Genomic DNA, 14,444 nt, shown 5'->3' with positions numbered 1-14,444 from the left:
CTCCTTTCTACCTAAAGTGGTTTCACAGTTTCATCTTAACCAAACCATATCCTTGCCTACCACGGCGGGTTTGAAGAAATCTGAAGAAGGGCGTTTATTACGCTATCTCGACATTGGCAGATTGCTGGCCAGATATCTGGAAATGACACAAGAAGTACGAAAGACGGACCATCTGTTCATCCTGCACAGCGGGAAAAGACAAGGGGAAGCGGCCTCTCGGCCCACCATCGCCCGCTGGATTAAAGAAGTTATCAGAGCAGCTTACGTGGAGGCCGGGAAGTCTCCGCCTCTACAGGTCAAGGCTCATTCTACCAGAGCACAAGCGGCATCCTGGACGGAATCCAGGCTGCTGTCGCCTGCGGAAATCTGTAAAGCGGCGACGTGGTCCTCCCTCCATACCTTCTCCAGGTTCTACCGTCTGGATGTCCAGGCCAGGGAGGACTCAGCATTTGCGAGGGTGGTCCTACATGGTCCTCAGGCAGCCTCCCGCCCGGGCTGGGAGTAAAGCTTTTGTACATTCCATTCGTTCTGAGTCCATCTGGCTACACGCCAGGAAATGTTGAGATTACTTACCTGATAATCTCCTTTTCCTTAGTGTAGACAGATGGACTCAGCATCCCGCCCAGCTGCCTGTGTACATGGGTTTCACCGATTCAAGGTAAGCCATGTCATATGTTCCATAAGAGCGTACACTCTACCAGGTGTCAACGCCTTCCGGTTGGGAATGCTGGCGGTCTCCAGCTACTATCAATCGGTCAGGGGAATCCTGTTTCACTTTTCACTGAGCGTCAGTACACACATCCATAACAGCTTTTGCAAGGAAGATTACTAAGTTGCTACGCTTCCTGTGGGGGTATATATCTACACCCGTGCTGACGTCAGATCCGTCTCCAACTGCTAGCATGCGGATACTATACCCATTCGTTCCGAGTCCATCTGTCTACACTAAGGAAAAGGAGATTATCAGGTAAGTAATCTCAACATTATCCACCTGGGTAGTGGACTTTGTTCAGCACTGCTGTACCTTTTCAGGATTGCAGATCCAAGTCTGTTGAAGCTCATCAGCTCAGAACTCTGCCCTCTCCTGTTGCTCATTTTAGGGTAGTATCCTTCGAGTACATCTGCAAAGCTGCAACTTGGTCATCTGTTCACATCTTTCCATCCCTTTGCTATCTGAATAACCTCTCAAGGACTAACAATAACTTCAGACAAACAGTTTTGCATAACCGGTTCCTCACAGTAGTCTACTCTCCATTGTGGGGTCCAGGCAGCTTATTCAGTAAACGCACAGCTGCATCCTTCAGCTTGGGATTCACACAGATCATGGATAATTATGCCTTCTTATTGACATAAAAAGCAAGTTTGCTTACTGTAAATGGTGTTTTCTGTAGAAGGGAAGATGAATTAACCATGAGATACCTGCCTGCCTCCCTGGAAAGTTGAGTATCCAGCTCAAGACCTGGCTATTCCTTCAAGCCTTCCCATAACCTTCAGAAACTTAAAATATGCCACCTAATCATACCTAGCTACTCAAGCAGCTTGACATCCACTGCCAGTTAAGATTTTATTTACCTCCTCTATCCTTTGTTTTCCGGCTACCTCAGCCCCCCAAGTTCTTCTCTCCTTGTTTTAATGTAACTTTGCTTCTTGTTAAATGATTTGTTCACAGTTATTACCCCATTTTTCCGTGTAAACCGATGTGATATACTTGTCATGAATGTCGGTATAGAAAAGAGTTAAATAAATTTAACTATAATGCATTGAGGAGACTCTCGAGGCAACAGCCATGCAGTAACTCCTGCACGTGCTCAGTAGAGCTCAACACTCTACTAGCTAGGAGAGAAATCCATTTGTTGCAGCCAGATAATGTCACGCCCAGATCTATAGAAAACACTTTTATGGTAAACAAACTTGCTTTACCTGTTGTGTGTGCCTAGTATTACATGCATAACTTTGTAGATAGGTGCACTTCTAAAAATTTCCCACATATATATTGTTAGTCCAATAAAATGGTATTGCTTACAACGTATTTCCTCACTTAAAATTGTGCAGACTGACTTGCAGGGCTCTTGTACTCATACCTGCTTTTGCTTAAATCTTGAAACTGTCCTAAGAGGAGTATCTTAAACATTGGATAAATATTCTATGCATGTGCATACATTTTTTACAAATGGTAAAAGTATTTGAATTTTCATGTAAGCTTCACACAAATGGATTGTGGAACTTGTGAATTATATAACTATTTTATAATTTATTTTTTAATATCATGAAATGCTTCATATTTTTATATTTTCACCATCATTTGTTAACTGTTTACGAGTATGTATTAAAGATCTCTGATGTAATGGTACATCAGCTATATTGAGTGTTTGTGAGAATAATAATGCCTCTTTGTTGCTGGATTTTGTGTTTCTTAAGCCTCTCACAGTGACAGCACCATCCTTAACCATTGCCGAGAATATGGCTGATCTAGTAGACGGGTACTGTCGGTTGGTGAATGGAGCTACAGAATCTTTTATCATCAGGCCCCTGAAAGGTATGGGCTGTGTTTTTTTTCTTGTAGAAAATGTGTGAATATATGTATTGAAATTTATTTTGATTGCCAGGGTATCAAAAAAGAGACACCAAAGAACTGTTCATTTGTAGTGTGAAATTACTGAATTTTTAAAACTAACTCTAAGTGAATAGTGGCCACTAAAAACATATATGATGATTCTTTTGTTAAAATAAACATTTGAGCAGACTGCATTTCTATTTGTCCCTTATTTCTGTTGGCTGTTTCTTAAAAACACGGGTTAAAGTCTGAAAATTCCAGTAGTATTCTGAGAAGTACATACAATATATGATGCATGGTAAACACAGAAAAGAATGAATTAGGACAGTTTTAAAGCTGATTGAATTATCAATGTGATTGTTGAAGCCTTGACACTTTGTACTAATAATCACATTTCAAACTTGTGCTTATTGAACTTTTTCAGTATCCTGAAATTGAGTCATTTATTTATGTATAATACTTATTATCCACTTATATTAACAAAATGCTAAGCGGAGTCATTCACCATTCCTAGTTTTCTTGAAAGCCAGCGAGGATAAGCTTATGCAAGACTCTCTAGCCTCATAAACTCAGGAAACTCTCTTCATGGCAGTTCCATACATTGATTTTGGTACTGTTGGGTCTCACCTGTTGCCTTGACCACTGAATGCATGTAATTTGGGGAAAATTGAGCAAATGCAATGTGAATGAAGATAATGTATTAAGGAATGTATTAAGGAATGAAGATGATGTATTATAAATTATACCACATTAATATCCTGTGAACTTTTTTAACAAATTTTTTTTTACATACTTCAAGTTCCTTTGTTTAGTCTTTTTTGCAGTAGCAAAAGAAGGGTATTTTATATGTGGTAGGTGGGAGAACCTAGGAAGGCACTTTGCTCTTGGAGTGGCACCATTACTTGAGAGAGAGAGGACACTCTTAATTCAGAAGTCACCCAGAGACAAAAATAAGTAAGGAAAAAATTGAGATTTAATTTAGAAAACATAAGCAAAATAATTGCAAGCAGTTCTGCAAAATTTTAGAACAATTGTTAAGAACATAAGAAAATGCCATACTGGGTCAGACCAAGGGTCCATCAAGCCCAGCATCCTGTTTCCAACAGTGGCCAATCCAGGCCATAAGAACCTGGCAAGTACCCAAAAACTAAATCTATTCCATGTTTCCATTGCTAATGTCAGTGGCTATTCTCTAAGTGAACTTAATAGCAGGTAATGGACTTCTCCTCCAAGAACTTATCCAATCCTTTTTTAAACACAGCTATACTAACTGCACTGACCACATCCTCTGGTAACAAATTCCAGAGTTTAATTGTGCGTTGAGTAAAAAAGAACTTTCTCCGATTAGTTTTAAATGTGCCCCATGCTAACTTCATGGAGTGCCCCCTAGTCTTTCTACTATCCGAAAGAGTAAATAACCGATTCACATCTACCCGTTCTAGACCTCTCATGATTTTAAACACCTCTATCATATCCCCCCTCAGTTGTCTCTTCTCCAAGCTGAAAAGTCCTAACCTCTTTAGTCTTTCCTCGTAGGGAAGTTGTTCCATTCCCCTTATCATTTTGGTAGCCCTTCTCTGTACCTTCTCTATCGCAATTATATCTTTTTTGAGATGCGGCGACCAGAATTGTACACAGTATTCAAGGTGCGGTCTCACCATGGAGCGATACAGAGGCATTATGACATTTTCCGTTTTATTCACCATTCCCTTTCTAATAATTCCCAACATTCTGTTTGCTTTTTTGACTGCCGCAGCACACTGAACCGACGATTTCAATGTGTTATCCACTATGACACCTAGATCTCTTTCTTGGGTTGTAGCACCTAATATGGAACCCAACATTGTGTAATTATAGCATGGGTTATTTTTCCCTATATGCATCACCTTGCACTTATCCACATTAAATTTCATCTACCATTTGGATGCCCAATTTTCCAGTCTCACAAGGTCTTCCTGCAATTTATCACAATCTGCTTGTGATTTAACTACTCTGAACAATTTTGTGTCATCTGCAAATTTGATTATCTCACTCGTATTTCTTTCCAGATCATTTATAAATATATTGAAAAGTAAGGGTCCCAATACAGATCCCTGAGGCACTCCACTGCCCAATCCCTTCCACTGAGAAAATTGTCCATTTAATCCTACTCTCTGTTTCCTGTCTTTTAGCCAGTTTGCAATCCACGAAAGGACATCGCCACCTATCCCATGACTTTTTACTTTTCCTAGAAGCCTCTCATGAGGAACTTTGTCAAACGCCTTCTGAAAATCCAAGTATACTATATCTACCAGTTCACCTTTATCAACGCGTGACTAAAAAGAATGCCTCCTCAACCACCTCCTGCACTCTGGGAAAGACGCAGGCAGTCAGCAAGCCTGATGTCCCAAGTATTCACTGCAATGCCACCGTTCTTATAGGGGGATTCCCAGTGTGGATGATGTCATCAATGTGCAACTGATGAGAGTTGCCTCCTCATCCACCTCTTGCACTCTTGGAAGACATGGGCAATCAGCAGGCCAGATGTCCTCCTTGATATGATATTTCTAATGAACATGTATTCATGTATTCATGTTTTAAGAAACCTTCATACTTTTATGTAGTAGAGGAAAATGGAGATGACAAAATCAGTATTCTGTGTCTTTAGTAACTGAATATTCAAGCCATTTAACATTTTCAAACCATGCTGAGGAAAAACTTTGCCCTGGTTTACCAGACATTGAAAATGCTGGGAGTTTCTGGAGCAAATGCCATGTCCGAGCCAAAGGAAAATCCCATTTTGGTGTCTTTGCATAAAGCCTCTTGTTTTTTCCAAGTTATGGAGGCCTTTCAATAATTTATTGATCTAGAGTGGGTCACACCGGAGGCAAATTTTAAAGGTGGTCAGACCTTGGAAGGCTTGTACCCCCTGGATCCAGTGGCAAGAGAGCATCTCTGTTTTCTGAAAGTGAATGTGCTTATCTGAGCTGACTGTGGCGGGAGGGAACGGCCTTGAAGGATGAGCATGATATGAGGATTGAGGCCATCCTTAAGCAAGCATTTGAAGTAGTGGTAATGACTTTGCAGATAGCTTCCTGTAGTTGCCTGGTGGCTCGCTTTTGTTTGCTTCCCTCTCATGAGATCGACTCTGGAGTGTCTTCCAGGGCAGTTATGGAACCTGCTGCCGCCTTTTGAGCAGTTGCAACTGTGGTTTGGTGCGCAACTTGGCCAGAGGGGAGTGGCTTTGGTAATAGTGGCCAGACGCCAGTTATGGCTGAGGAATTGATCAGCTGATGCAATCTCCAAAGCTAATTTTATGAAATTGCCTTTTAAAGTCTCATTCTTGTTGGAAGCTGACCGTTAAGTGGAGCAAATCTCCAGTTCTTCAGTTGCTGGAGGATAAGAAGCAGTTACCGCACCCCTTTGGTATGAGGGCTCATCCCAGAGGTTCCAAGCATTTTCATCCCTACAGAGGGGAACAACCTTTCAGAGGTCTCTGCCCTTTCATCCCTTCATCCCAGAGATCCCGGACGGGGGCTCGAGTAGTTCAACCTCCCGACCCTCCCAATGAAGGTTTGATGACCCACTCCCGGGAACAGGAGATAGGGGGACGCCTCTCTCTCTGTTATCAGAGGTGGGTCAAGATCACATCAGATAAGTGGATCCTAGAAGTGAACTGAAGAATATACACTGGAATTTTGCATTGTTCCTGGGGAGATGTGTTCATGGTATCTCCCTGCAGAAGAATCAGTCTGTGGAATGTACATTATCAAGGCTCCTCAGTCTGAGAGCTGTGGTTCTACTACCCACATCTCAAGAAAATATGGGTCAATATTCCATTTATTTTGTTGTCCCCAAGAAGGAGGGCTCCTCTCATCCCATCCTGGATCTCAAAGGGGTCAATCGTCATTTGCGGGCGACTCATTTTCTTATGGAAACATTGCTCTCAGTGATAATGGTCGTGAAGTCGGGGGTTTCCTGACTTCCTTGGATTTGTTCGAGACTTACGTCTAGATTCCTGTCCATGTGGAGCACTAACGTTTTCTGCGTTTTGTGGTGTTGGGGTGCCATTATCAGTTTCGGGCGCTGCCTTCTGTTTTAGCTACTTCTCCCAGAACTTTTTCCAAGGGTTATGGTGGAGGTGGTGGCAGCACAACTGAGAAAGGATGGGATACTAGTATGCCAGTATTTAGACTGGTTGATTTGGGCCAAGTCTCTAGAAGAGAGCCGTCTGGTTACCCACAAAGTGATCTCCCTGATACAGGAGCTCAGTTGGGTGGTGAACCAGCCAAGAGCAGTCTTCAGCTATCTGTCTTTTGAGTATCTGGGTGTTAATCTTTTTTTTTTTTTAATTTAATTTTTTATTATGCATTTCACAAATACTGACAGCAATTACGGCATGTCAAAGAAAGGGTACAAATAATTTTACAAAATAATTCAACAACCTGAACTGCTCTCGATTAAATTTAAGGCAAAAAATGAAATTTCCTTACAATAATTTTCCAAAAGAGTGCAGTCTGGAATCTAGGTAAACCCCCGTTATAAAGAAAAAAGGGGGAGATCCAACAATGTTATACTTGAGCAAAAATAAAGCATTTATATTCAACATCAAGCAGTCATGCTGTGCTTACTATAAATTCCCTTAACAGATCTCAGCAAGGTTTAAGTAATTTTGCATCAATAAATCTGCGTAGTTCAAGCGGCTCTAAAAACACAAACCTCTAATTCTGGAATTTGACTACACATTTACAGGGGTAATAAATCACAATCTGGGTCCCAAGGGTTTTCCCCTCTTGGCACATTGAAAGACACTTTTTTCTGCGTGTTTGTGTAGGTTTAGTTATGTCTAGGTATGTCCATACTTTCTGACCCAAAAATTTATTTTCTCTATTTTAAGAGATATTATTAATATTTTATCCCTGTCTGATGCATTTATAAATTTCACACATAACGCCCCTCTTTGTTCAATTTGCTCAGTCATGCTTTGTTCCAAAAAAGCTGTAATGTCTTCCATCTCTTGTTGTTGGAAACCATTTTTTTCACCTTGATCTTGGTCTTTATTCTCTATTTTCCTTTGATTTACAAAGAAAATCTTCTCCAACGCTGGTATTTCTCCTGATGTTAACTTCAAAACTTCGGATAGATATTTTTTATACATCTCATAAGTAGATATTAGTTTAACACTGGGGAAGTTTAGTATCCTAAGGTTTTTATATCTCGATTGGTTTTCTAATGTCTCAATTTTCCTGGAGTTCGCAGTATCTCCACATATCAGCCCTCTTTGGGTTTTCTTTACAGTTTCCACTCTATTTTCTAGTGACTGAAATTTTTCTTTATGCTCAGACAGTATCGGGTCTATCTGGGAAACGCGATTCTGCGTTTCTCCTAGCGTTTTATTGAGAGTCTCAATAGATGATTTCAATTCCATAAGGACTACCCATACATTTTCCAAAGTTATTTTAGACGTTTGTGGAACGCTTGTAACATTTTTACAACTCACTGTTCTCTCCGTGCAGAGTTCCTGCCTCTCTCCTGAGGCCTCTGCTCGGCCCTTGCTCTCCTCCGGTGTTGAAGTTAGAGGGTCTCCTCCTCTTCTAACTTTTTGGCTCGACTCTTCTCCCAACGGGTTTCCCTCGAAGGAGTCTGGTAAGTCCGGCAACTCTGGTCGGGCTTCCGTTCCCAAATCCAGGGATGAGGCGAGTCCGGGAGGCAAAGGCTTAAGGGGAGCCCCGGGGCTCAGCGAGATGTTTGGGCATTGTTGCGTCGGCGTTTGCTCTTCGTCGACGCCCAAATCGGCCACATCTCCCGGGGGATTAGCACTGCTTGGCGAGAAGAAGTTCCCAATAGAGAGCTGAGTGGAAGCGGGAGTCAGGGCTGTCGGGGTCTCTACCCTGACTCTCCCTTTTCTTTTGGTGTGCGGCATAATTTCGTGGAAATACTTTCAGCTCAGGAACTCACTACTCACACGTCCTGCTTCAGAGACGCCATCTTGGATCTCCCATGGAAGGTGATCTGGGTGTTAATCTATCCCTCATTTTTTCTAATGACCAAGTTATTCATTCCCTGTTTTATTGTAACTTTTCTACGCCTGCTGTGTTAATTGGTTCTCCCCTTTGTTCACTGTAAACCGGTTCAATAAGACTTGTCTTGAGCATCGGTATATTATAAGAACTTAAATAAATAAATGATGCAGGGCAAAGTTTTTCTGCCAGAGGCTCATATTCAAAAGTTGGTGTCTCAGGTGCATCTCTTGGTGAACACTTTTTGCCCCACAGTTTTGTCCTATCTACAGGTAATTGGGTTGATGGCAACCTTGGAAGTGGTGTCATTGGCGAGGGTGCATATATGTCCACTTCAGCGCTCCCTGCTGTCTCATTGGAACTGGCAGTTTCAGGACTATTCGATTTGGTTCCACGTGCTGAAGGAAGTCTGCTCTCCCCTCCAGTGGTGGTTGCAAGTAGAATATCTGAGAGAGGGAGTTTCTCTGACATTGCAGGACTGATTGGCACTCACAACGGATACGTGCCTCCAAGGTTGGGGAGCTCACTGTCAGGAACTAACAGCGTAAGGATGCTGGAATACAAAGGAGTCTGTCTGAACATGAATTGGCTTGGAAACCAGGGTGATCTGGCTGGCATGCTTGCAGTTCAGTAATAGACTGCAGGGTTGAATGGTCCATATAATGGACAATGCGACGATAGTGGCTTATATCAATCAGGGAGAAACCAAGAGCCAGCAGGTATTGCAGGAGGTAATCCAACTTTATTGGCGGCAATTATTTATTTATTTAAAGAGTTTTATATACCGTCATTCGGAAAAGTCAAAATAACGCCATCATAACTGTTTACAAAATAGGTTATAGGGAAATGCGGGGTTAACAAGGGTTGTAAAGTACAAACAGTTATTAGGCTTAGGAGGTAACATAAGTAATGATTAAGTTCAGTTTGAGTTCTTTTTTACGAAAAGCATAGATGTGATGAATTTCATTTAGTCATGAGGTTGTATTGGAGGGTGGTGATGTTTAGATGATCCTTTGGGTGGATTGGTATGCTTTGTTGAACAACCAAGTTTTTAACTCTTTTTTAAAGGTTTTTTGGTTTTCTTGAATTCTTAGCTTAGGCGGGAGGGAGTTCCAAAGTTTTGGGCTACCAAGTGAGATTGCTCTATTTTGGGTAGAGGTGAGTTGATTTGAGTGCGTTGGTGGTGTTTTTAGGAGTCCTTTATTTGCTGACCTCAGGTTTCTACTTGGGGTATGTAGGTGTATGTAGGGGCTTAGCCAATTTTTTTGTTCTTCATATATAATTTTATGTAGGATGGAAAGGACCTTGTATTCAATCTTGTATTTTATTGGTAGCCAATGAAGTGAAATAAGGGTTGGGGTGATGAGGTCATGCTTTTTGGCTCCTGGGAGGATTCTTGCAGCTGCATTCTGCAGGATCTGGAGAGGGCGAATGGTGTTTAGAGGTAAGTTGAGAAGTAGAGAGTTGTAGTAGTCTATATATCTTACAAACACACGTCGTAAGGACCACATCACCCCAATCCTAAAAATCCTACACTGGCTACCCATCCAATATAGAATACTCTTCAAGGCTCTCACCATCATCCACAAATCCGTCTATCAGCAATACACACTCCAACTCGCCATCCCGCTCGAACTACATACTTCAATAAGGCCGATCAGAAACGCCTACAAAGGCTTGCTCAAGGCCCCCCCCAACAAATCCTCGGTCCACAACTCTATTCACAAGCGAGCACTTTCGAAGGCAGGTCCACTCCATTGGAATTCGCATCCCCCAGATATACGCCAGGAACAATGCCATCTCTCCTTCAGAAAGAAACTGAAAACCTGGCTGTTCACACAAGCCTACCGTTGAAGGAACCTCTATCAATCCAACATTGACTCTCACCCTCGACCTCTTCCCTATCCCTCCCCCCTCCCTTTTCCAGTCCCTGCCCTGACACCCCCCACCCCCTCCTGCTCACCTCCCCATGGCTCCTCCTCCCACAGGATATATTATATTAATAATCGCCTAGGATAAATCTCTGTTTGTCTCGCTACTATATTGTTTTCGTTAATTTTTATCACTCTCCAGTTGTTATCATTTAAAATCTTTCCTGTCTTCCATCTCCCATGTTTTCGCTCCCTGTTTGAATGTAACTTTACCTTTCTACTTAGTTGTTAAATTGGTTTCCCCCTGTTCTATTGTAAACAGGTACGATAAGACCTCGTCTTGAGTATCGGTATAGTAAAAGAAGTTAAATAAATAAATAAAATAAATTGGAGAAAATTAGTAATTGTAGGACTGTTCTGAAGTCATTATTTGGGAGAAAAGGTTTTATTTATTTATTTATTTAACATTTTTTTCTATACCGACCTTCATGGTTAAAATACCATATCAGGACGGTTTACATCGAACAGGGGTAAAATAACTAGATAAAGGAAGAAAAACAAAGTTACATTACAACGAGGACTGTGAACTTTTAGATGATGAAGTGTGAGTAGTTTATGATAATCTTCTTTAATTTTTGTTGATATATGATTTTTGAATGAAAGTTCTTTGTCGATTATTACTCCGAGGTTGTGGGCATGGTTGATTGGAGATAAGATTGAATTTTGGTCTATGAGATTGAGTGGCGGTGTTTGCAGAGAGTTGTTCTTTCTGTCAAGTAATATTAATTCAGTTTTGTCAAAGTTGAGGATGAGTTTTATGTTGGCTAGTATTTCCTTAATGCTGATTAGGTAATTGGCAATTAATTTGTATGTTTCTTCAATCGATTTTTTTATTGGAATTAATATTTGAATATCATCAGCATAGATGAAGTGGGTTAGATTCAGATTTGCAAGGAACTGACATAGTGGTAGAAGATATATATTAAAGAGCGTTGCTGAAAGGGCGGATCCTTGGGGAACTCCAGTGTCTAAGTTGATTTTCTTTGATAGGGAATCATTAAGTAGTACTTGGTATGATCTTTGTGACAAGTAAGAGGAGAACCATTGAAGGGTTGTTTTGTTAGCACCAATTTCAGATAGACGATTAATCAGTATAGAGTGGTTTACAGTATCAAATGCTGCCGATAGGTCGAGCAGGATTAGAAGGTAAATGGCCTTTTTCGAATCCTTTGAGTACGAAATCATTCATAGCAAGTAGTAGTATTTCTGTGTTAAGTTGCTTTCTGAAGCCAAATTGAGAAGGTAGGAGGCTGTTATCATCTAGATAGTCAGTGAGTTGAGTGTGGACAATTTTCTCAATGATTTTGGCAATGAATGGGAGGTTTGATATGGATCTGTTGTTCAGTGGATTTTCTGGATCTAGATTATTCTTTTTTAGAATGGGTTTAATGATAGCCGATTTTAGGCATTCTGTGTAGTTTCCTTCAGTGAGGGAAAGGTTTACAATTTTAGTTAGTGTTTTGGTAATTGATGGATCAAGATTTTTCATTGTTGTGATGGGAATGGCATCCATGGGGTGTTTAGCTGGGTTCATTTTTTTGATGCACATTTGGATTTCTAAGGTAGATGCTGTTTCAAAGTTGGACCAGGTTTTCGATTGAATGTTCAGTAATTTCTGGTCTTGAGATTCATTTTTCCTGCAATGCACATTGCAGGAAAAGGCAATATAAGAGCAGACTTTCTCAGCAGGGAGAGTCGGACCCAGGAGAAATGAGTATTGTCGGAAGAGGCATTCCAGCTGTTAGTGGATTGCTGGGGCCTTTCGTTTATAGATCTGCTGACGACTTTTTGCAATGTGAAAGTTCCTTGATTATTCAATCTCAGGAGAGATCAGAAGTTCTAGTGTATTGATGCTCTTGTACAGGTCTGGCCGGAAGACAAGCTGCTGTATGCCTTTCCCCCATTGCCTATGTTGGTCAGAATAGTTCGAAGTATCAAAGGCCACAGGGGGGTGGTGCTTCTGTTGGCACCGGATTGGCCGAGAAGACCAATCGCAGATCCGCGATGACTCCTAGTGGAGACGTCTCTTCATCTTACGCTGCATAGGAATCTGCTGCAGCAGGGGCTTGTCCTTCATGAAGATCTGACTCTGTTTTGTCTTCTGGTATGGCCCTTAGGGGGCTTGCATGTTGAAGCATGGATATTCATCTGTGGTGATTGCCACCTTCCTATGAGCTCGAAAGTTCTTCACTTTCTTAGTCTATGTGTGGGTTTGGCGAGTGCTTTAAGCTTGGTGTGAGGATCAAGGTGTTCTTCCTCATTCAGTTAAGATTCTGCTCATATTGTAATTTTTGCTGGATGGGTTAAATAAAGGTTTTGCCCTTAATTCCTTGAAGGTACAGGTAGCAGCTCTTTCCTGTTTCAGGGGCCAGATGAAGGTGAATCCTTATCGTCTCATCCCGATGTGGCCCGTTTCTTGAGGGGAGAGAAATATATTCATCCTCCCTTGCAGTTACCAGTTCCTTTGTGGAGTCTTAACCTGGTGTTTGATTTCTTGGCAGGCCCTACATTTTGACCGCTGCGTATACTTTCCTTGTGGTTAGTGACCTTGAAAACAGTGTATATGTTGGCATTTTGTTCTGCAAGTTGAATTGCGGAGCTGCAGGCCTTGTCTTACTGGGAGCTGTTCCTTCGGGTGACTACAGGAACAATACAGCTGTGTAGTGTTCCTTAGTTCTTGCCAAAAGTGGTCTTGGATTTTCACTTGAATCAGTCCATTTCCTTGCCGTCCTTGGATAAGGAAAGACGTGGAAGTATATCGCCTGTTGCATCCCTTACATAAGAACATAAGAACATGCCATACTGGGTCAGACCAAGGGTCCATCAAGCCCAGCATCCTGTTTCCAACAGTGGCCAATCCAGGCCATAAAAACCTGGCAAGTACCCCAAAAACTAAGTCTATTCCATATTACAGTTGCTAGTAATACCGTGTTTCCCCGAAAATAAGACATCCCCCAAAAATAAGACCTAGTAGAGGTTTTGCCAAATTCTTAAATATAAGACCTCCCCCGAAAGTAAGACATTCCTTGTAAACAGTGGCGGATTGACCTATCGGGGGATCGGGCTTCCCCCGGTGGGTCGGTCAATCCTGTGATGTCATTTAAAAAAATTTTTTTTTTTAAATAAAGTTTCCAAAGTATTAGGGGCAGACGCGAGCAGTGGTATCCCGAGGGGAGCCAATGCCCCCAGGCACAAGGAAAAGATCGCGTTCAAATGCGCTGATGCTCTTTCTCCTTCCTGCCTGTGCGGCCCCGGAAGTAAACGTTGCCGGAGCCGCATGGGCAGGAAGGAGAAAGAGCATCAGTGCGTGCAGAAGAGGAGCCGCCGCAGGCTGCTGCGAATCCCAAGTCGCAGTGGCCCAAGAAGAGGAAGAGGCCCGGTAGCGAGGAAGAAGCCCGAGAAGTTCAGGGCCGCTGCAGAGCCCATCCTGCGGCGACCCGCGAAGAGGAGGCCTGCAGTGGTATCCAGAGGGGAGCTGATGCGCCCGGGTACAAGGAGGCTCATGCGGCCGCTGAGCCTCCTTGCCCGAAGAAAAAGATCGCGTTCAAACGCGCTGATGCTCTTCCTCCTTCCTGCCCATGCGGCCCGGAAGTAAACGTTGCCGGAGCCGCATGGGCAGGAAGGAGAAAGAGCATCAGCGCGTGCAGAAGAGGAGCCGCCGCGGGCTGCTGCGAATCCCAAGTTGAAGAGGCCCGATAGCGAGGAAGAGGCCCAAGAAGTTCAGGGCCGCTGCAGAGCCCATCCTGCGGCGACCCGCGAAGAGGAGGCCCAGAGGTGAGAGAGAGGCTGAGGGTCTGTAGAGGGTGTGTGCGTGCGTGTATGAGATGAGTTGAGAGATTGTGTGTGGGAGTGAGGATCTGAATGTTTGCAGAGGCAGCATGTGAGAGCCTCTGTGTGTGTGAGAGAGACAGCGTGTGACGGTGAGAGCCTATGCTTGAGCAAGACAGCATGTGGGAGTGA

At 42.6% G+C, this 14,444-nt stretch overlaps 1 protein-coding gene across 23 annotated transcripts in view; it reads left to right on the top strand.

The window, feature by feature from the left end:
• The window catches only part of PTK2 (protein tyrosine kinase 2), a 1,447,287-nt gene that overhangs the window by 575,346 nt on the left and 857,497 nt on the right, over nt 1–14,444 (top strand). For all 23 annotated transcript variants that reach the window (XM_029592091.1, XM_029592099.1, XM_029592089.1 and 20 more), the window contains one exon: nt 2,419–2,536. In XM_029592091.1, the coding sequence (XP_029447951.1) occupies nt 2,419–2,536 (118 nt within the window). The remainder of the gene's footprint in view (nt 1–2,418; nt 2,537–14,444) is intronic.

This window comes from Rhinatrema bivittatum, chromosome 2 (assembly GCF_901001135.1).
Source record: "Rhinatrema bivittatum chromosome 2, aRhiBiv1.1, whole genome shotgun sequence".
In the NCBI taxonomy this organism is placed as follows: Eukaryota; Metazoa; Chordata; class Amphibia; order Gymnophiona; family Rhinatrematidae; genus Rhinatrema; species Rhinatrema bivittatum.
The sequence above is the reverse complement of the archived record's forward strand: the minus strand, read 5'-3'. Positions and strand labels throughout refer to the sequence as shown.